General features: G+C 41.2%; 3 protein-coding genes and 1 long non-coding RNA gene across 11 annotated transcripts in view; 1 reads left to right on the top strand and 3 right to left on the bottom strand.

Annotated features, from left to right (window-relative positions):
* Positions 1 to 8,400, bottom strand: part of SLC66A2 (solute carrier family 66 member 2) — a 65,079-nt gene extending 56,679 nt beyond the window's left edge. The window contains exons 1-2 of one of the 4 annotated variants that reach the window (XM_082235046.1): positions 8,067 to 8,400; positions 2,178 to 2,515 (exon numbers count right to left, since the gene is read on the bottom strand). In XM_082235046.1, the coding sequence (XP_082091172.1) occupies positions 2,178 to 2,407 (230 nt within the window). In that variant the 5' untranslated portion in view covers positions 2,408 to 2,515; positions 8,067 to 8,400. Of the gene's footprint in view, positions 1 to 2,177; positions 2,516 to 4,462; positions 4,758 to 8,066 lie in introns of those variants that run through there. The other 3 variants (XM_082235048.1, XM_082235045.1, XM_082235047.1) reach the window with 3 other exon arrangements.
* Positions 8,401 to 8,533: 133 nt separating this feature from the next.
* Positions 8,534 to 16,313, top strand: HSBP1L1 (heat shock factor binding protein 1 like 1). Of its 3 annotated transcripts, XR_014222726.1 has the most exons (5): positions 8,537 to 8,783; positions 11,500 to 11,557; positions 11,988 to 12,721; positions 13,749 to 13,876; positions 14,206 to 16,313. XR_014222726.1 is itself a non-coding variant. In XM_082235084.1 (4 exons), exons 1-4 carry the CDS (start codon positions 8,739 to 8,741, stop codon positions 13,752 to 13,754), a joined length of 222 nt encoding a protein of 73 aa, XP_082091210.1. In that variant the 5' UTR covers positions 8,534 to 8,738; the 3' UTR covers positions 13,755 to 13,894. The 3 variants fall into 3 exon arrangements, 1 of the variants encoding a protein (XP_082091210.1); XR_014222727.1 differs by lacking the exon at positions 14,206 to 16,313 and having other exon boundaries at positions 8,534 to 8,783; positions 13,749 to 13,894; XM_082235084.1 differs by lacking the exons at positions 11,500 to 11,557; positions 14,206 to 16,313 and having other exon boundaries at positions 8,534 to 8,783; positions 11,988 to 12,066; positions 12,630 to 12,721; positions 13,749 to 13,894.
* Positions 11,901 to 12,721, bottom strand: LOC309539173. Its single transcript, XR_014222728.1, has 2 exons — positions 12,617 to 12,721; positions 11,901 to 12,044 (listed from the first exon to the last, which is right to left on the bottom strand). It is a non-coding gene; the product is annotated as an uncharacterized lncRNA (long non-coding RNA).
* TXNL4A (thioredoxin like 4A) lies at positions 16,041 to 22,469 on the bottom strand. Of its 3 annotated transcripts, none has more exons than XM_082235077.1 (4): positions 22,357 to 22,469; positions 21,041 to 21,213; positions 16,762 to 16,865; positions 16,041 to 16,393 (listed from the first exon to the last, which is right to left on the bottom strand). In XM_082235077.1, the coding sequence occupies exons 2-4, from the start codon at positions 21,191 to 21,193 to the stop codon at positions 16,222 to 16,224; spliced, it is 429 nt and encodes a 142-aa protein (XP_082091203.1). In that variant the 5' UTR covers positions 21,194 to 21,213; positions 22,357 to 22,469; the 3' UTR covers positions 16,041 to 16,221. The 3 variants fall into 3 exon arrangements, with proteins under 3 accessions (XP_082091203.1, XP_082091204.1, XP_082091205.1); XM_082235078.1 differs by lacking the exon at positions 22,357 to 22,469 and adding an exon at positions 22,014 to 22,347; XM_082235079.1 differs by lacking the exons at positions 21,041 to 21,213; positions 22,357 to 22,469 and adding an exon at positions 18,802 to 18,878.
* Positions 22,470 to 22,506: the final 37 nt, after the last annotated feature.

Here is a 22,506-nt window from a genome sequence, read left to right as displayed (position 1 = left end):
TTGCGAAGCAAGCCCATAGGGGAAATTCGTCTTGCGAGGCAAATCGCGAACGGAAAAAACTTTCGTCTAGCGAGTTTTTTGTATTGCGAGGCATTCGTCTTGCGGGGCACCACTGTACTGTAAATATCTCAAGTGCCTAATCCCAAGTGGTGCATGGGCAGGATAAACATTTTATATAAACAAATAATAAGATACTTTTACAAAACCATGAAGCTGAATGATGATAATCAAGCTACCCTATGCACTTTTCACTTCAGTTAGTGGACTATAGCCATTGGGGGGAAAGGCAGCAACAACACCAATTTGCCAGTTGCACTCATTGCTCCAATTAACTATACCAACTTTCTTCAACTTGCTGCCCTCCAGGTGTTTTTGGACTACAACTCCCATCAACCCTCACTCCTGGGTCGAGCTGGCTGGGGCTTATGGGAGTTGTAATCTAAATATCTGGAGGGTATCGGGATGGGAAAGGCTGACTTCCACAACTGACTTCTATTACAGTGGTGCCTCGCAAGATAAAATTAATCCGTTCCTTGAGTCTCTTCGTCTAGCGGTTTTTTCGTCTTGCAAAGCAACCCTATTAGCGGCTTAGCGGATTAGCGCTATTAGCGGTTTAGCGGCTATTAGAGGTTTAGCGGCTATTAAAGGCTTAGCGGATATGCGGCTAAAAGGCTATTAGCGGCTTAGCGGCTTAGCAAAAGGGGGGAAGTGGAAAAAAATCGGAACACTTGCAAGACGTTTTCGTCTTGCAAAGCATGCCCATAGGGAAAATCGTCTTGCGAAGCAGCTCAAAAACGGAAAACCCTTTTGTCTAGCGGGTTTTCCGTCTTGCGAGGCATTCATCTTGCGGGGCACTACTTATTTAGAAATTAGGAAATTTTAGGATCTTGATGCAAGAAAGCTATGTGGAACAATCTTCTTTGAGGTTGGTGGGTGGGGCATCAGTCCACTACCCTTTGTCTCTTCCTCAGACTAAACTTCTCATAAAATAAGTTGTTGGTTAGGGATAATGCCCAAAGTTAATTATATTTTATTATGAAGCAAAGTTCACCATATAAAGGATTGGTTATGCTAGCTTTAATGCTGGAGCCCATTTTGACACCTGTATAATAAGAGCAGAAAAGTGGGAAATATTTTAAGAACAGTAGAAGGGCCACAGATTGCACACAGGAATATTGTAGCCCAGAAGATTTCTACAATAAATGACTACACAGATCAACTGTTAGAGGACAGCCTCAAGATTTACTGAGTTACTTATAAGCATAACCTTCTAATAGATGTGCCAAAAAATTCACATTCTGTGGACTCCAGCCATAACTGGAACAGTAGAAAGCAAAGCAAGAGACTATTTTGGGGGAAAGTGCAAGGCAACACAAACCTAAAAATTAGGAAGACAAATCTCTTCAGCTCCACACCCTCAACCACTTACATAAAGAATCCTATGGGTTAGATCCATACCAGGGCTGTAATCTCAACCACACTTAGAGTAAATAGGAGTAAGCCCTATTTAATTCATAGGACTCACTCTAATAAGACATAGTTGGGCTTTTAGCTTTAGCCATGCCTACAGTAAATCCACTGAAATCAGTAAGCATGATTAAGTCTGGATCTAACCCTATGTGTTTGCAGCCAAATGGATAACAAAACAAAAAGAGGGTATACCTGGGCAACAAAGCATGCTGTGACTCACATGGATAGCAAGAAATCTGTGAAACTATTTTTAACTCAATATTCTGTTTATTTTATTCTCCCATTTTAAGTTTTTCTTAAAAATATTGTGTGTGTGTGTGTGTGTGTGAAATTAAAGTTTTCAGATTCGGAATCAAAATAGACTTTTCCATAATATTTTACTCTCTCTGCTGTTGTATTACTGATAGCCAATGTGTTGCAGCTCAGAGTGGATTGGGATTGGGACCTAGAATCAAATCTAGGATGAATCCTTCTTCTACTTCAGTTTTGTATGACCAATGTAGAATTTATGAATGATAATTCACAAAGCTGTTCACAATCAACCACCGAGTAAAGGAATTGTGATTTTCAAGCAGATTTTATGTTCCTTCTGTGAAGATTTTTTTTGTGATGTCCAAAAGGCACTTAATCTCACAGCACCTCTCACATCAACATGCAGAAACTCAAGAACAGAGAAAACATTCAAAGTGGTATAAGAGTCAACTTACCAGAAGAGTATCCTTAAAATGTTTGCAACTAATAACATTAAACACACGTAGGTTGAAAAGCCCTCTGCATTCTGTGTCCTTTTAATATCTCGGTATTGTGGGATGTATGGCACCACACCTCCAAACACCATGGCTGCAGATGCACCCCAGGATATCAGCTGCTGAATCGGAGCCACTAGCCACTCCCAGCCATCCGCCTCCATGATGGGCAATATGAAGTCCCTTAACATCAGGGCAGCTGCTGCAAAGGGATCCCCTTTTACTTCTTCCTCAGGCTTTGTTGGCTTTTATTCATATCTAAGCAATCTGTCATTCCATGTGTCCTTCTTTAGGCAGCCCTAACAAACAAGCAAACAAACAAAAATCAAAGATAAAATCTCAAACTTGTACTTGTGTAGAAAATGATCTCCTGTTACAGCAAGTTGGGCAAATCACAAAGCACCACAGAAAGTCACTCTTCTTGAATCCAGTCTCAACCAGTGCCTTTTCTACCATGTTCAACAATGGATTGGTTGAGTGCCAAGACTGTGGAAGTCTAGCATCCCTAGAAATAAAATCCTCTCAGAAAGAACGTATATAAAGATGCACACACAGTCACTATGTGCTTTTCAGAAAATAAAGACCGCTCATTCATTATGGTACTGGTTTCAACACATTAGTCTCTCTCAAAATGTAGCAAAGTAATGTACCTAGTTATGGGGTCTTCAGGTTACTCCACAACAATACAGCAGGCAAGATGACTGTGCAAGTTACTTGGCATACTCCATTATTATTTACAGGAATAACACGTAGCCACTTTCAGGGGCTAGGATAACCGTTTAAGATAACTACAGTGGTACCTTGGGTTAAGAACTTAATTCATTCTGGAGGTCCGTTCTTAACCTGAAACTGTTCTTAACCTGAGGTACTTTAGCTAATGGGGCCTCCCGCTGCCGCCACTGCGCAATTTCTGTTCTCATCCTGAAGCAAAGTTCTTAACCCGAGGTACTATTTATGGGTTAGCAGAGTCTGTAACCTGAAGCGTCTGTAACCCGAGGTACCACTGTACTGCAGAAACCATACTCAAAGCAGAGAGTTCTTCAATGAGTTGCTTCTCTCTGGTTAAGAATGACTGTGCCTTCAAGTTCCATCTCTTTTGGCATTACCAAAGACACATCTGCACATGTTTTCCTCACCCCAACTGAAGATAACATGACACAACCTATGTGGAAAGCATCTTGTGAATGGCTCAATACATTTTCAGGTTGTGAGAGAATGCTTGTCAGGTCATTTCACTGGATTTTTGCCATAAATTATGTGACCTGCACCATTGAACCAAGAGTAAAATCAGCTCAATTGGAACAAATCTCACCAGGAATAGATAGTTATGTGATTCAGACCAACATCTACATGACAACATAGGGATGAAGGAGCACATGAATGAGGTTTAGAGATGACACCTAATTAAATGTGTGTGAGAGAAGAGGGTATTTCTGTTAGAAGACAACACTTGCCAGCTGCACTTTTATAACTAGTTGAATTTTTTATTTTAAATCAATTAAAATCTGCTGCCCAATCAACTGGGAGCACTTTCTGAAAAGTCGCATGGAATCAATTATCTAACCAATTAATCAGTGAAATATATCTCTTTGAAATCTGATTACCCCACTAACTGCTTGCATGGTGTAAAGACCATAGAGAAAGGAAAGGGAATTGATGGCTCTAACAAAAAACCCAAAAAGAGATCGAGAAGAGAGAATCCCAAGATGTTATAGTAAAAAGAGAAACCAGATGAAGGAAATGAAAAAGACATGTCAAGTGCTACCGAGTATGGCTTGACTAAAGTGCACAGGAATGGCTGGGGCAGCTCTTCTACATTCTATTTTTGAGGCAACTTTGCAGACTACCCATAAACGCATCCTACTGAGCCTACATGATCAACTGTGAACTGCTGGGAAATGAAATGACCGAGACTCCCGCACAACTGAGCCATCTCAGCCTCCAGAGGACAGGCAGGGTTTGGGGGAATTGGCCGCAGCCTTCACAGGAAGAGCCTTGTAACAGTTCGGGAAAGGAAGGGGAACTTTTTGGAGAGAGACATAATTCGCTTATCCCGAAGTGACTGATGCCTGCCTTTTGAATGGCAGCCTCCTGCTCTAGCACAAAGCAACCTTCGACTTCCCTCATACTCATCCTAGCAACTCTCCCAAACACTCCCCGCCCCCGCCTCAAAAAGGAGCTCTGCGCGAGCTCCCCAACAGCCAGAAAGTGCTCTGGGACGTGACCTCTCGCAGCCTCCATCTCACCTCGCCCTATCAGGAACAGTTACGCCGCCGAGGGCCCCTCGCACCGAAACCCGCGCATCTCCTCCTCTTCCTGCGGGTGCCTGAGGGAGCAGCGCCGCCGGCGACCGACCTTCCTCCTTCCCCCTGCCCCGCGCCCCTCTTCCGGCCCTCGGCCCGCGACGCCTCCCCAGATGCAGCAGCTCGCGCCTCCGCCGCGCAGCTTCTTTTTTGCCGCTGCTCTTTCTGAGCGGTTGGCGACAATAAGCAGGAGCGCTCGGCGGCGAGGGAATCGGCCCTGCCTATGTGACGTCACGACAGCCAGCAGCGCCTCCGTCAATGGAAGGAACCGCCCCGCACCCGGCCCCGCGACTCCCGGGTCCTAGCGCGAGACGCGTCCGTGACGACGATTTGGAGAAGCGGGCAAGAGGAAGCGACGTCCCAGTTTATTTGTCTTTTTAAGAACGGGTACTTCTTCTTTTTTTGCGCCAGTCTCTCTGCCATGCGAGTACTGGAGTGTGCTTGGTGGGATTGCTTTCCCCAAGATATGGGGAGAGGAAAAAAGTGTTTTTTCGCAGAGTAGCATCAAGGAAGGTGTTTCTAAAAGGCTTTTCAAATGACGTCATCCTCGCCAAAGCAACAGCAGAGAACTTGCTATTTTTAACTATTGGTAAAAAGTAATTGCTGGTCCGTTTCCCCCAATCAATTATCAATTTTTTTATGCACTGTATGTAAATTCTTGCCTCGAACAGGACTTGTGATGACCTTTGAAGCAGTAAACCGATGGATAATTGACTTCCGTTATTAGTAGTAGTATTTATTCCCTTTTTTATATTCAAGGTTGCTTTTAACCAAAGCAGAATTCAGAGTTATAAATGCCAAAACGTCAATAAAACCAGCTCTCTAAAACAGGGCTGGGGATTGGGGAACTAGTGGTCCCCCAGGTGTTGTTCTGAGTCCTTGTAGGAAATGTAAGGCTCTGGAGTGCTACTGATATTCCTCAGAGATTACTTCACAGTTACTGTTTTGTGTGCATGTATACTCTATTCTCACATGGTTGCTGGAATGGTCATATCTAAAAAGGAGGTTCCAGCTCCCAAAGAAAATTCAGGCTACAGTACAATCCCAAGAAGAACACGGTTCAATGGGATAACAGCCTTTATGTTAATAGTAGTGATATGGCTGTACAAAGGCACCCCTCCAAAAACCTCTGCTACTGTGGGGGCTCCTGAAGCACTTAGTAAAAGTATGGATGGCTAGGAAGCAACTGGTGGTGGAAGTTCTGCTAATGATAGTCAGTGTAAGACCACAAAACTGGAGTGTTGCAGATAGTGGAGAAGGACCAGCCATGGATCAGCTGAATCCTAAACTGCTCCATTTAAAGATTGGAGGCTTGAGACAGGCTCCTCTGCTACATCAGCCTTGAGCTGGGGCAGCAAAACATAAAATCATTGAATTGTAGAGTTGGAACAGACCATGCAACTCAGTAAATATATTTAAGAAATATGTTACTGATATATTGATAGCAAAGTAATACCAGACACCTGAAAATGATCTAGAATGTGCCTTGTATTTTATTTTAAAGTGATCTGTGATATTTCATGCATCTCAGTTATAAGCTAAATTACTGTCAAGGGGTCAGAGAAACCTTTGTTCCATAAATAGCTTTTCTATGTCAGCTTAGGTAACAGCATATACTTCACAGTTGCTAGAGGTCACACATCTCATGTGGCAGTCATCATGCATCTTGTTCTAGCACACACTTGCTCATATCACAGCCTGACTATAATGAATCCCATGCAGTTCTTCTTAATGGCTATGATGGAAGCTAGCTTCAACCAGTCACACAAAACAGTCTACCTCCCTTTATTTTCTTTTATCAAACCGTGCATGAACAAGGAAACAATGTCCTGCTGGAACTGATTATCTGCAGGAGAGGAAGGCAGGAGATGAACCCCCATCGTTCAGCCCAGACACTGAGATCCAGCACCGAGGGCCTTCTGGCGGTTCCCTCATTGTGAGAAGTGAGGTTACAGGGAACCAGGCAGGGGGCCTTCTCAGTAGTGGCACCCGCCCTGTGGAACACCCTCCCATCAGATATCAAGGAAATAAGCAGCTATCCTATTTTTAAAAGACACCTGAAGGCAGCCTTGTTTAGGGAAGTTTTTAATATTTAATGTTGTATTGTTTTTAACACTCGATTGGGAGCTGCCCAGAGTGGCTGAGGAAACTCAGCCAGATGGGCGGGGTATAAATAATAAATTCTTATTATTATTATTATTTTGAAGAAATTAACCTTTGGCAATGCAGCAGCCTAACAAGCAGGCTTCACCCCTCAATTTCTTTTCTTTTTTACTAAGATATCCCACCCTCTTCATTATCAAATGGCACACACCCAGCATTTCCCATCAAGCCTAATTTAACCACAAGTATTCCTGCCAGCCTTTCACCTACAATTATTTTTGCAGATTGATACAATCTGTAGAGCTGGAGGAAGCACACGGTGGCCTCTGACACTAGCCAAGGGGCCAAAGGCTTTTGGAAAGCTGCAGAAACTGTGGGAAGAGAAATACCATTCCAGCTTCAATCACATTCCCATCTCACCTATCCTTCCATTACTATTGGATGCCATCTTCAGTTCTCACATCTCAATTGCCAATCCTCAACTTTTCCCCTTATCTTTTGTCACGTCTAACCAACATGGACAGGGGACTTTATAATTATACTGCCCAGCATACTCCTGACCAAAATAAAACACAAATCATATTAAGAACAAAATGGAAGAATTTGATCTGCAGCTCAGCAACGTATGGGACTCCCTAGCTGAGCTATGGTGTTCTGTGTGGCACTGGACAAGTAATTTTTCCTCCCCACAGTTGCCATTTATGACATGGAAACATTTACAGTTCATAATGAAGCTAGAAATGCAGTTGAGATTAATATGATAAAGTTTTAACAACACATATGCATGTAACCATCAATAATAAGCTTTGTAATAATAATCTTTGTCGTTTTTGTAAATACGGATATATTCAGTCAGGTATCCGTTTATCCAGTTTTTTGGGATGACTCCCAGAAAGCTCAAAGAAAAGCAGTCACAATCTACAGTACTAGTATAACTTGTTCTGCCAGTTTCTCACACATATTTTCTCAGCAAATGCAAGCCATCTGTGTACTCAAGAGTGAGCAGGAACATTTGAGAGTATGTTTCAACCTTAATTATGGTTGCCAGACACTCCTTCTTTAAAGAATTCCTCATTGACAACACGGAGATATGTGGCCTGGGTTTCCTTCCAAATATTATAGTCAGGATCTCAAGAACTGTGAAACCAGTTCTGCCAGTCCAGCAGGGCTTTTGACTTGTTTTCTCTAGCACCATAGTCTCCTTTCCCTGCCAGATGACAGCTAGCTATTGAAACTGAGGGGCGCCATTGAGGCTCCCAGCCTGTGTGTGTGTGTGTGTGTGTGTGTGTGCGCACACACACACACACACACACACGCGTGTGCAAATGGGTGCCAACTGGGTCTTTGACCAGGGTGAAATAAAGCCTTGTTTCGCCTGGGATATGCGTGGTGCACATCTACAGTGGGACATACACTTAAATAATGTTGAAATGACCATACTTACCAGGATTATGTCTCCTCTCCTTTGTTTTCTTGATGTTATGCACTTTCTTATTAATTAAAAAGTATTTTCTTTTTTTATAGAAAAGTTCTCTCTTCTTGTTGTTTTTACTATATTTGATGGGGGGAGGGGTTTATGTTCAGAGCCACATGAGAGAGGGAATATAGTATTTATTCCTGTATATATACTATATACAGTGATTTTTTTTCTGGGGGGACGCATACCCCTAAACATTGTGTGAATCTAAATTTGGCCTCATTGAGGGGCAGTATTTCAATATGAGCAGAAAAATTAGAGTACCCCTAAACATTTTTAAAGAAAAGAAAAAAAACACTACATGAATACATCCCTCAACTTGTACTATTCATTGAAACATCCAAGCTGTGCCTTGAACAAGTTGGCAGTTGGCGGGGGAACTAAGCGCGGCCTTCCATCAACAGCTGCCGCCTGGCGACAAAGCACGCGGGCGGGTCGCTACGGGGGCGGAGGCGGGCGGGCTCAACGGCCACCACTACCCCGTTGCCGCGCAGGCGCGGGGCTGAAGGCGCGCGCCGCCGGCTCCCGCTTCTCCCACTGTCCTGCCAACCAGCGGCCGTTTGAGGAGGTGAAGAGCGGGAAGGCGAGGGACGAGGCGGCGGCGGCGCCACCAGAGCGAGGGAGGAGGAGGAGGACAGGATGGCGGACAACGACCCTCAGTGCGCCAGGGAGCTCTCTCAGTTCGTGAGTGCTGGGCGCTGCCTCGCACTTGGCGGCGCCTCTCGGGGCTGCGTGGGTTTTAGCCCCAAGGCTGCGCCTCCCTCACGAAACGTGTCGCTGCGTGGAGTGAGGGGACGGGTCTCGTCGCTGTTTTGGCAACAAATAGGGCGTGGGAAATGGGGTACTAACTTCTAGCGGGTCAGGGAGAAATCCAGCCGTCGAAGATTTCGCCAACTTGGAGCCGCAGGGAAGGCGGTCCATATTGGGGGGGGTGTTCTTGCCTCTCAGAAAAAAAAGTAGCTGAAGGCAGAAAGGGCAGAAATACGGAAATAGAAGGGACGACGACGACACGGTTATTCCTCTTAACTGAAGGTGTCACGTCCTATGTTGCCACTCTGGTAGTTAATACCACTTTCAACTCCAGGAAATGAGACTATATACTTTTAATTCGTATCACAGTCCTAACCAGGAGATAATAAACGTGAAGTATTCAGATAAGTGCAGGAGTCTTAAAACGATCCTTTCATTTTAGTAATTAATCCTTGCCCGTTTCATTTTCGTACTTCACAGGCGTGTCATATAGGTTGTGCCACACAAAGAAATCTTAGCCGATTAATAATGAGTTTTAGTCAAATCGGTTCCTGTCTGTCTGCCCAAATCAGCATACAAGACAAAGTGGCTTTAAAGGGAGAAACAGTTTGTTCTCACCTTAGACTTAGCTGATGTACACATGAGCTGCAGAGGCAATGAGGACTTGTATTGCATTTCAAAAAACTATTAACAGTGCAATAATCTTATCACTGTAGCTTTTTAGTTGATGAGACTGTTATATTGCATTAACTAATTAATCAACAAAAGGTTGCTGTACTAAAAGCCACCAACCGGAAATTCATATTTGTTATAAGTAACAAAAGCCACAAGGGGAAGTGTTCCTACTTGAATTCTATATATCTTAATCACAATTGGTAGAGTAAATGTAACTTTTAAAGTACCGTATATACAATACAATCATCCTCTCTCAGCTGGATATGGGCCTGTTTTCTATTTTTAGGATGCTGACAGGTACAGAGATACTAACTTTACAATACACGAAATAAAAAAATTCCTTCCAGTAGCACCTTAAAGACCAACTAAGTTAGTTCTTGGTATGAGCTTTCGTGTGCATGCACACTTCTTCAGATACACAATACACAGTTGTTGCACACTCTGCTTACAAGATTCTCATTTCCCAATAGCATGTTACATAATGGATTCATGCTTGAGCTTCTTTCTTCTTTTATAATCACACATTGATAATTATAGCTTCCATGTCAAATATAAATTCTTGGTGTGCCAAGCACTTATGCAATCATTTCTGCCCCCACCCCTGAGCATATTAGTAGCATTCACATGTAAACAGAAATGTTACAAAGAAAAAATATGTTGTTGAAACAGATTGGCAGAGCCATCTCATCACGATGGGTGGGCAGATTTAATGGTGGAAGCACTGTATCTGAGTCCCACTGGGCTTTCATTCAGTTTTCTTTCCCAACAATTTCAGTGTTCCTGTTTTTTGTTTCATTTGGTTTTCAGTTTTGCTCCTATTGAGTCCCATGGGACAAATTCCCTACACCAGCTCCAGGGCTGGTGTAGTTTTCTTCTAATTTGGAGGGTCTATCCAGGAGATGGAGACTTTGGATCCAATGCCTCATTCAATCTGCCCTCTCCCAGATAATGAGCCATCTCCTTGCATCAGAGCACTGGTGCTGCAGAGCTGAAACCTCTGTGGCCACAGCAAAGAGTTCTCAAAGAATGAAATTCTCTCTCCACATTCATAGTGAGGCATCTACAATATCCTTTGCCCTTGAGAATCACAAAACAGAGAAACCAGTAGGAGAACACTTCAATCTCCCAGGACATTCTATACAAGATCTCAAAGTAGCTGTTTTACTACAAAGGAATTTCAGAAATAGACTGGAAAGAGAAGCTGCTGAATTGCAACTCATTACCAAACTTAAAACAATGGAGAGACCTGGGCTGAACAAAGACATTGGATTCTTATCTCATTATACATGACTAAGCCATTTTTCACCTCTTCACCCCTTGCCTTTTCCTGTAAGACCTATTGCAGTCATTAAGAGTCGTCAACAGGCTCATCTCAGCTATCTGCCAATTTCCCATTCCCACCACCCTTCTGAGTAATACCCCTCCCCACCTTCTCACTATATAGAAGGATCTGGCAACTTCTGTTTCAGTGTATCTGAAGAAGTGTGCATGCACACGAAAGCTCATACCAAGAACTAACTTAGTTGGTCTTTAAGGTGCTACTGGAAGGAATTTTTTTATTTTGACTTTGCCCTTGAGAAACTTCTCAGTGACCATAGGACTATGCTCTTCCATTCATAATCTTACTTTTCCTCTGGGTCCCTCTATCCTTACTGTATCCAGACCTCTACTGCACTGTTGTTTTAAACCACAATTTTCCTTGGTCCCTGAGCCATGGGCATAGCCAGGATTTATTTTAGGGGGGCAGACATTATGTTGGGGGGCAGAACCGAGTTATCTGCAATGCAATTGGTCAGTTAAGTATTTTTATTTATTTACTTGATTTAGGGGGGCAGCTGCTCCCCCTGGCTACACCCATGGGTCCCTCCATTCCTACTTTACTCAGATATCTGTACTTGTTTAAAACACCCACTTTTTTCTTTCAGGATTCTTTCCTTCTCACTGTACTCAACCTTTTCCCTCTTCCATTCCTCAGCTGACTCATGTGAGAGAAATAAAGGATGTGGAGCCCTAAAATATTCCATTGTATGAAGGTACTTTACGCAAACCTCTGCCAATGTTCAAAATTGCTGTTCTCCTTTGTTTCTTCCATTCCTGCTTTATTCAGTCGCCTGTTGTTTTGAGCCACTACTTTATCCCTGTCAGTATCTCTCCCTTCTCACTCCCATGCCATGGCCACTGGTGTTATATAATCTGCCTTTTCTTTTGCTCTACTGCCCTGACTTCATGCAAATTCAGGATTGTGATGAAGCCCATTGCACGTAGGAAGACATTCTTCTTTCTTCTGAGTATACATGCACTTTACAATACCTTCCTTTAGTCAGCCTTAATATGTAGCTAGCATTTCCTATCCCAGTGTACAAAATCCAAGCCGACTATTTTTATGCCATTTTATTACAGCAAATTGATGGACTCATTTTCCAACAGCATAAACACGTTTTGCTAACAGTATCTTTTTTCCAGGCAGAAAATCTACTACAACAGTTACAGGAAAACTTTCAAGCACTGACGGACAAATTACTTCTAAGAAATATCCTTTTCAGTTTATTTTCTAAAACTAATCACAAATTCTGCCGATTGATCACACTTTTGAAGCCATTTATGTAACCTGCTTGATTTATAATTACCAATTTTTTTTTCAAAATAACTGCTTATGATTCTAAAAGTTGGATAAAAATACATTCAAATATATTGTAATAATTGCTAAAAAGAAATTGTACTAATTGCCTGGAACAGTAATCAGTGATGGGAATCCACTAAATCCTATGCAAATACATAAGGGAGCCCAGTAGCTCTCATTTATTACTTCAGTCCACCAAGGGCCATTAAAGGGCCATAGAGAAGCTATACCAGTCATTTATACTGACCAATGCCAAAACAAAAATCTTATGCCTACACAGAAGTAAGTTCCATTGAATTCACCGAGCATGCATATAGGATTGCAGCCCGTTTTCTCAGTCAAAACCACTCTTGACTGGCGTCCTTCAGTTTCATGTCACTTTGAGCATTAGACAATACCTGGTAAAAGGGCAATCTGTCTTTCCACTGCTTGATTACTAATGACAAAGAAAACAACCACAATGCTCTTTAACCTTTTATTACCAGATGAAATGGGTGAGCGCATAGATGATTTAGAGAAGCATGTTACTGGACTAATGGCACAAGCTGGGATAGAAAACACCAGTGAAGAACTAACAGTAAGATTCTGGCTTTGTAAAATAATGTGGTATTGATAGTCATCTGTCTGGGAGTATAATATTTTTGAAACACCAGTTCAGACGAAAACACTCTCAGTGTTCTTTTTGTTTGGGCTTCAGTAATACATTACATTACATTGATTGATTGATTGATTGATTGATTGACTGACTGACTGATTGGTTGAAGATTAATAGCCACCCTTCAATGATAGTTTTATTGATTAAATCCTTTACAAAACAAAACCTTTTTCTTTCTTAAAAAGACCAGCAAATAGCTCAACAGAGAAGGCTAAATCAATGATTCATTAAAAAAAATGTAAGTCATGAATACATTTTTTACAAACAAAATCTAAAGTACCTGAGCAAACTAGTACATTTTATTTAGCTTGTACATGTCAAAAATCCTGAGCGTAGGACTGTGCTTCACAGAGAAGGCTCTTCCATGTCATTACCAAATTAGCATCTCCTAACAATGGAAAGTGAGGGAAATCCCCCTCTGCTAATATTAAAGCATGGACAGGCTAATAGAGGTAGAAGTTAACTCAAGCCAATGAGAGAAGCAGTTATTTTAAGAGTGTATTCAACAACTGAGTACTCAAAAGTGCTTGGGTGTGGAAAAGAAGGTATGAATGAATAGTAGTTTAATTACAATGCAAATGTAGGTGAGTTTCTGCAAGACAGATAACACTCAACTGAGTGTAGGGAAGACATGCAGTTACAGATAGTTCAGGGAAACTAAAATTAAGTAGATGCAGCATGTTGCAGAAGAATGGCATAGCAGATGCCTGTTTAGTATAGCTAAAGATTCTGTCATAAGAATATTCTGACATTATATTGTTCTAGTACAAAAAAATTCACTAGAAAAATGTGTCTACTCAATTCAATGGCATTCTTTTCATTATAAATTAGAAGAATATGTAAATGTGTAATGTGATAATGAAAGTCTATTTAGAGGCCAAATTCAGGCCTGATGGTTTCATTTTCCTAATTTTAACTCAAGCCTTGTGCTAATATTAATTTTGTGCAGCACTGAAGAGGGAGACATGAAAACGACAAAAAACCTATGCTTGGAACTGAATAACTGTATGGCTATAGCGGAAGAAAAATCAAGCAGAACATGTAAAGTCACTTGCATTCATTATTTCTCTAATGAAGGTATCATTTGCTTTTAAACACTTTCGCATGAGTCAAAGTCATTATTCATCCTTGAGATCGGTGGACTACTTAAGTTTACCTGTGTGTCTAACATTGGAATCACCCCAACGAACACGGAAACCTAGTTTACTGTAACAGTGAAGACCATGGTGATTCATATTTTTATCAGCATAATATAAACAACCACAGATTATGTTCATGTAAGTTTCCATTGTATTTTTGCCCACGGGTTCTTATCTTTCCCTAGGGTCCGGTGTGCCAGTTTTGTTGCTCAACAACTTTGGGCAAAACTAAATAAAGCTCAACAACCCTACTTTTCCTCTTGGTAGATCATACAGGGATAAATGTTATGAGCACCAGATGAGAAGAGACCATACTAAGACTAACACAACTGGGAAAAAGTTCAGATGTTTGCATTCTCCTATGTTCCCTCCCCCCACCTCATTGGCTGACTAGTACCTGTATGAGTTGCATGTTTTGAACTCTGACCACTGCATGCCACTGGAGCACAGACCAGCCAGAACTAAATTGATTTTAATTCTCAGGATAAATTCAAGACATTAGGTGTCTTAATTATGTAAGAACCGTAACCCAGAAGCACACAAGCCCATGTCAACTTGTAACACCATTAATTATGTGAATTACACAAATAAACCTAGGAACCAGTGGCAGGTTTATAGATACGCACAGAATTAGGGCCCCCTGAGGCTGAGCAGCCCCAAAATTATTAATATAAATTTTTAACTGAGAGGATACTTTTGAAACAAATAAGGAATTGCCACTGCTGAATTATAGTGCTTTAGTTTTGTTTCTACAAAATATTTGTGTGTAGAGGCCAAACAAAATATTTCTTTTTGAAGGAAATTCCTATATATCTCCTTTCAGTAAAAACTGTAGTAAGTAAAGATAATGGACTCCTGGACAGTTAAGTCCAGTCAAACTTGACTATGGGGTGTGACGCTCATCTCGCTTCAGGCCAAGGGAGCCGGTGTTTGTCCAGACAGCTTTCTGGGTCATGTGGCCAGTATGACTAAACCACCTCTGGTGCAACAGAACACTGACGGAAGCCAGAGTGCATGAAAATGTCGTTTAGTTTCCCGTCACAGCGGTACCTATTTATTTCCACTGGTATGCTTTCAAGCTACTAGTTTGGCAAAGCTGGGACAGAGCAACGGGAGCTCACCCCATCGCACAGATTCGAACTGCTGACTTCATAATAATCAAGCCGAAGAGGCTCAGTGGTTTAGACCACAGCACCACCCGCGTCCCTTTACCTTTTTAAAAACATAGCATAATTATGCTAAGAGGGGAGGAAATAAAAGAAGGGAGGAAAGTTGCCTTTTTTCTTCAAAGACATCCTGGGACATGTATTTCTTTTTGGCCAGCAATGGATACTGTCTGCCTTCCAACTTTCTTGAAAAATCTATACTGGAACTGCTTTAGGCTCTGAAAGTGGAACACATAAAACACTGACTGAATTCCCTTATTACAATGATTACTTAATATTACAGTGATTTGTATCATTTGGTGCTATGCATGTTTTCTGGTATCCATGACACTTTAGATTCCCAGATTCTAAAGGTGAGCCTTAAACAATTGCTTGAATCCAAAATTCCTGCTCTGTAAGGCACTTTCTACTTGCTCACACGAGAGGGATCATTCCAATCCCTCCTATCTACAGACCTTCACATCCCATGTCCACCAACCCAGCCATCTGGTGATAGGAGAACAGTATTTGGATCCAAGCCAATCACAAAAATGTGCCTTGTGGGACTTATACAGTGGTACCTTGGTTCTCGAACTTAATCTGTTCTGGGAGTCTATTTGACTGCCAAAATAGTTCAAAAACCAAGGCGTGGCTTCCAATTAACTGCAGGAGCTTCCTGCACTCAATCGGAAGCCGTGTTGGACGTTCAGCTTCCAAAAAAATGTTCACAAACCGGAACACTTACTTCTGGGTTTGCGGCGTTCGGGAGCCAAGCCCTTCAAGTACCAAGGTACCACTGTACTGTATTTTTGTATTTTTATATTCTGATGAAATATGGTTTGTGTTGTCTAGAGGCATTTGTTATGTTTCAACTGGACATAGCTCAATCCATTCCTATAAAAAATAATAGTTTTATAAAAATAATATTCTGAAAAATGTAAGATTCAAAACACTATGTGTAAAAGACATACTTTATTTCTAAAATCAAGCAAGTTTTTTTGCATAAAAAATAAGATAACATATTTACATAAATTCAAAAATATATTCACAATGGAGATGAAAGCAAGAAAGAACACTTTATACAAAGTTTGAGTTTACGAAGCTCCAGAAGTAGACTTGTAGTCAAATGATCAAATGATCAATATCTGTACTTGGTTGAGTAGTCCTTGGGTGATACAACAAGACCTCTACCTTTACGTGCTCCTCTATAAACTGTTTCTATAATGTCAATCATCTCTTGTTTGTCCTCCATTGCCCAGTTAATTTTGTTGTTGTTACCAGTGCCTAAATCAATCATTATGTGCTTGTTTCTTTAAGAAAGGAAAGAAAAATGGGGAAGGATATTATTAATATATTATAGTTACATAGTATTTCATGTAGCCCCCATGTTCTGCAATATATACTCCTCCCTATCTCCATCTACATTTGGACAGGATGGAGTGATTTACTTTAATGTATATTTCCTTTATACTAAAACTAGATTAGATTAATGGGGTTGTATCCAGTGCTGTATCAGTGGTATTCAACAGAAATTTGTAGGATTACAGACATCAATAAAGTTACTCTATTCTGCAGCTTATTTAGTTGTACTACATGACACAAATAAACAGATTCAGTCAAAAATTAGAGAAAGCCTGGAAAACACTTATCAGCTTAAAATATACAAGTTATAGTATACCTGAAGAAAAACATGACCGTACAGGGATCGTACAGTTCATACATCTTGTTGAAGTCTGGCACTTCGGTGATATCCACAAGATAAATAACAGCAAAATTTTTCACCTATGGGAGAGGAATGTGTGTTTAGAACATACTACGTTCTAAAACATTAATTGTAAGCAAAATAGCTTCACAATACAGTGTTACCTTGGGTTACAGACGCTTCAGGTTACGCGATTTCGGGTTGCACACCGTGCCGGACCCGGAAGTACTGGAACAGGTTACTTCTGGGTTTTGGCAGTTGCGCATGCGAAGCGCTAAATCACACTTTGTGCATGTGCAGAAGCACCAAATCACAACCCACGCGTGCGCAGACGTGGCGCTGCGGGTTGCGAACATGCCTCCCGCACGGATCATGTTTGCAACCCAAGGTTCCACTGTATTGAAGTTTACAGAGAAACATGCTCACTGGGATTTGCTTCCCAAAGGATACAAGTCTTTCCCATTTTGTTTCAAAACGAAAGACACACATAACAAGAACTGAAACACAGAATACGGTTTTATATTTTAGATATGTTCAGGTCTGATCCATTTGCACTATGCCCAGTAGCAGCCAGAATTCAACGTTTGTTCTTCTGCAAGCTTTAGGAAATCTCAAGTTGTTCAGTATTTGCACATAATCTTCATTAGTTTACAGCTCCCACCCAATGCAGTAGGTCATACTGATACTGTGGCAGTGATGATTGAAACAGCTTAATTTTAAAAAATACACTGTTCTGCAATTGCCAATGAGTTTAACACTTCAGACATATTTTACTAACATATAAGAGATTTGGGAAGGAAGAAAAACAAGAAGGTCAGGGTTGCCAGTGTGGTGTCTGTGGGCCACAGTGTACCCACCAGTATCTCCTATAAGACCCACAAAAAGTCTCAGTAAATATCCCTTCAAAAATTCACAATACAAGAAACTTTGCTGTTTCTGCTCAGTTCCTGTTTACCTCTCCTATATTAGACACACACCTGTAAACACATCCATATTTCATTGGATGCCAGGACTGGATACAAAAAGGTTCAAAAAGGGGTGAGGGGCTGTCAGCTCTGCAGGAAAAGGGTGACATAACTGGGCTCCTGAGCCTCACGGGGGGCCACAGAAAGAATGTAGTTGGTAAAGGGAGCCGTGGACCCAAAAAGGTTGACAACCTTTGCAACACACTAATATACACATAAACCTGTAAGAACCTATGCATAAGTATCTATTTTTAATACAGTGGAATATATGTTTCTTAAGGCACTTATAACCCTACTGCAAGACTTAGAGAATTCTGAAAATTTAAAAATATTTGACCCTTGTGTTAGTATTAAAACCCTAAAACATGATGCCAAACCCTCAATGCTCAAAGACCAGGAAATAAAAAGTCTCATTATGCCAAGGAGTTCATTTTTTATTTTGAATGCTAGAGACAGAGAGACCCCATTCCGCTTACAAACAGTAATTTCCAAAATGGTTTTACAATCAATCCATCTCCCAGGGACTATGGGAATTGTAGCTTTGTAAGGGAATAGGGGTCTAGCAGCTCTCAGCTCCTTTGACAAACTAGTTCTAAGGGTCCTTTGGGGGAATCTATGACTGTTTAAAATGGTATGACACCACTTTAAATGTTTAGTGATGATGGGGTCAGATATGCATCTCATAAGAACAGAAGTAGACAAATATTCTTAAAAGCCTTTTTCTTTAGCGGCACATATTGGCAAACTTTTTGTTTTGCTGGACCTGACAGGAAGTCACTGTTGTCCAAAACACATATGTTAACTTTTACACCCCAGAACTGCATGGTTATATTGGAAATTATGCATAGTGTATCAGAGAAGGAGCATAAACAGTGGAAGAACAAGCTGCACTTACTGGAAATTCTATCTAAGATAGTGACCAGCATGGAAACTGGAAACTTCAGTGCTCACTGTCAACTAAATTTTCTCCCAGTGCAGAATATAACTGTAGCATAACAATAGGTTTGCATGATGGTTCTAGTGTAAATATGCAGTACAACTGATTACTCACTCTTTGTACAGCAGTGATATCCGAACAGGACTTGTAAGCAAGAAGATGAGGAAGGATCACCCTCTTTAATCTGCTATTTCTGCAGAGGGAGATGTTCAAATACAAAGTTACATTGTTCTTTTTCCCCCACGTAAAATTTAAGTGCCAATATGCTTGCCAAGTTACTAGTTTTTCAACTACAGTGGACGCTCGGGTTGCGAACGTGATACGTGCGGGATGCACATTTGCAACCCGCAGCAGCGTGTCTGCACACGCGTGGGTTTCAATTCAGCACTTCTGTGCATGCGCAAAGCGTGATTTAGCACTTCTGCGCATGCGCAACTGCCGAAACCCGGAAGTAACCCGTTCCAGTACTTCCGGGTTTCAGTGGTCCACAAACTGAAAAAAATGCAACCTGAAGTGTCTGTAACCCGAGGTAGGACTATATTACTATCTATAAAAGTATTCCAAAGAATATTATGTCCTTTTCCTTGACATTTCCTTGACAATGTTTCTCCCGCCTATTAATATTTCTAGCTATATCTTCCTTTAAAATGTCAAAATACTAAATAGTTATGTCTCAATTTTGGTACATGAACTTACTATATTTGCCCTGAAGTTTAAAGTCAATTTGTCTTTTATTGCTCAGAAGCAGTAATACAAGCAATTGGATTGCCTTTAGGGTTGTTTTCATAACAGTTTGAATTCTATGCTATTATTAACAGCATATGTATGAATTTTATTATTTTAGTTTTCACAAAAACTTCTGCAATGCAATTTTATATAAGGTTAGATCCAAAGGCGCCCTTCATGTGACAGAAAGTGTCCTATTTTATTTCAGCCCCCATAACTTCTGCAACTACCTTTAGCATATTTGCTGCTTTAAAATATATGCCAAACCTCCCTCATCTACCACCTATCCAAGTACCAGTAAATTCTTTACAATGGTATAGAACACTGTTTTTCAAACTATGTTCCAATAATGCAGAGGTTCCTGGAAGCTTGAAGGCATTCTTAATATCAGCACCCAAACTGTGGAATGCCCTTCTTTCCCAGATCCAACTGGTGCTGAAACTGATAGATTTTCAGCAACAGTTAAAAACATACCTATTCGCCCAGGTTTTTTGCTAAACTGGTATACAGTTGTGTAGCCTGCTCTCAGTGACTTATCAATCTGTTGTAAGTGATTAAGAATTTTTAGTATTTTATTTGTTTTATGAAAATGATTTCATTGTGAGTGGTGTATTTATTTTGTATATTGTAAAACATTCTGGGATCATTTTTAATGATAAACAGGTTAGATGAATATTAAGATCAGCATTAGGTCTACCCTAAACTATGGCTTGCAAATGCCTATCAATCTTCCTCTCTGATAAAAAGCTAGGGTTCCATTCTAGGATATAATTTCAATTAACATGATGCAATAATCAGATCTGAAAGGCTTATCCAGGCCTTTACATGAGGTAGTTATACCCCTAGAACTTTCTTCAATAATGCAGGAGTGTTGCAGCAGATAGGTAAAGAGCAAGCGTCCTCAACCTCGGCTCTCCAGATGTTTTTGGCCTACAACTCCCATGATCCCTAGCTAGCAGGACCAGGGGTCAGGGATGATGGGAATTGTAGTCTCAAAACATCTGAAGGGCTGAGGTTGAGGAAGCCTGGTAAAGTTTTTCAGTAGAAAAGCTGATTTGGAAACAATTACCCTACAGTAAGAAACAGTTAACAAACAAAATTAAAGGACCACAACTGCATAAAACAATCAAACGAATGGCAATATAACATTGAAGAAATACAAGAACTTTGCCTTGTTCTGCCTCCTTTTGTGATTCTAATTCAATTTCATTCATTGCAACCACAAAGATTATAAGTTTAGGAAAGTCAGTAACTTTTGTATTCTGGCAAGAACCAATATAATTCATTATTATAGCATAATATGAACTTTCCTTTGCTCCCCTCCCTTGTACCGCTCCCACAAAATTGTGCTCCAGGGGGTTGGAAGACCCTCGGGCAGGTTTCAGGAGTGCTACAGAGGGCAGAGAGGAAGTCTCGTGATACAAGAGGAAGCCTACTCACATGACTCGATGTGTGCGACCTTTACTGAAAAAATATTTTACACAAAAACCATGCATTTCAGTTGTTCCTTCTCAGATAAAAATGTAAACAAAATAATTGGCGTGTTTTCTCATAAGCTTATGTTATTGGTTTAATATATAAATATGGATTAAATGGATATAATACAGTATTAATAAAAATGAAATACCTTCTCAGCAATACTATATAAAACTTCGTCCATTTTCATACATGTTGGATCCCAGTCATGCCCAAAACGAATGACCACCACACGGTCTTCTTCTGAAAGAATGGCCTGGTCTACTTGCCAGCCATTGTGTAAATGTGGAAGCATATACGACATTTTCAAAATATGTGTAAGACCTTTGGGAGAAAACAACAAGACAATAATTTACAGTTCAGGTTCAGTTACAGAAAAAGGTTTGATTCAAGACAAAGCAATTTGTTAGATTTTGACTGGTAAACTCATGAAGTGAATTCTTGTGTAAGGCAAGCAAATTGTTATATAATTAGTTTACCCCGTTATTGCAGCCAAGGTTAAGCTACCACAGCAGACTGCATAGTCAATGGTGCGACATAATTAGGGATGTGTTGATGGGGGAGGTCAATTCTTCTGGTCCATGACAGTTGGTAATAAGTTCAGATTGTTCTCTCCAAAAGGAAGGAACAGAAGAACTTACAAGTGACTTTGGGGTCTGGCTGGGATCAGCCAAGAGAAAACAAGGGCACGATTAAAGGTTAATGCTAAGTTCTAAATCAGGCATGTCCAACAGGTCAAATGCAATCTACTGGTTGATCACGGAGTGTTCCTGGTCAATCTTTGGACCCCTAGCGATCTTTATTTTTTTTTAAAAAGGGTAGATCACTGCCAGTTGTTTTTTTAATACTGTGAGTAGATCACAGTCTCTTGGGAGTTGGACGTGCCTGCTTTAAATGACCTGGAACCAAAAAGATAGACAGGACCATATGATACACCCCAAATATCAATATCATTTTTAAGACGCCCTTAAATTGAAGGCTAAACCTTCAGTTACCCTAGGATAAGGGCATTTTCGTGTTTTGTGCCCTGGATCTGTAACACCTTCCCCTGACATCGAGCCTGATCTCCTTCTAGGTGAAGTGAATATCATATGCCCAGGCCTTTTGAAACCATTTTATCTTACATCCTCTTAGTCAAGTCCTCTTCCCTCATGTTCCAGCTGCTCTCCTGTCTGTTCAGGTTTTGTTATATATACAATGATTGTTCTGACACTTCCAAGAGCCGTTCTGCACGTTTTCAAGCCGCAGAGCAACATATAAACGCGGCCAAATAGGGTGGCGTCGTCTTGACCAGGGCTGTGAGATAAGAGTGGGGTAAGGAAAGCCGAGGCCGGTTTAAGGTTCCGTGGGATTCTGCAAACCCCAAGGGATGGGGAGCCTGCGGCCCTCCTAACGCTGCTGAACTACTCCGTCTCCCGACCGTTCACCCGCCCGCGGACTCCAGCCCGCCAGATAACAGCCACTCACCGAACGCAAAGGAATAACGGCTGTAACGGCTCCCCACAGGCGCCTCGAAGGACACGTGCGCGCTCGCGACGACCGGCGGCCGCCGAACTTAGGGGCCGGGCGGGGTGGGGTGGGGAGGCGGGTAAGCGCCGCCTAATGCAGCGCTACGCT

This window comes from Podarcis vaucheri (assembly GCF_965113315.1).
Source record: "Podarcis vaucheri genome assembly, chromosome: 8".
In the NCBI taxonomy this organism is placed as follows: Eukaryota; Metazoa; Chordata; class Lepidosauria; order Squamata; family Lacertidae; genus Podarcis; species Podarcis vaucheri.
This window is presented reverse-complemented; position numbering and strand designations above follow the sequence as displayed.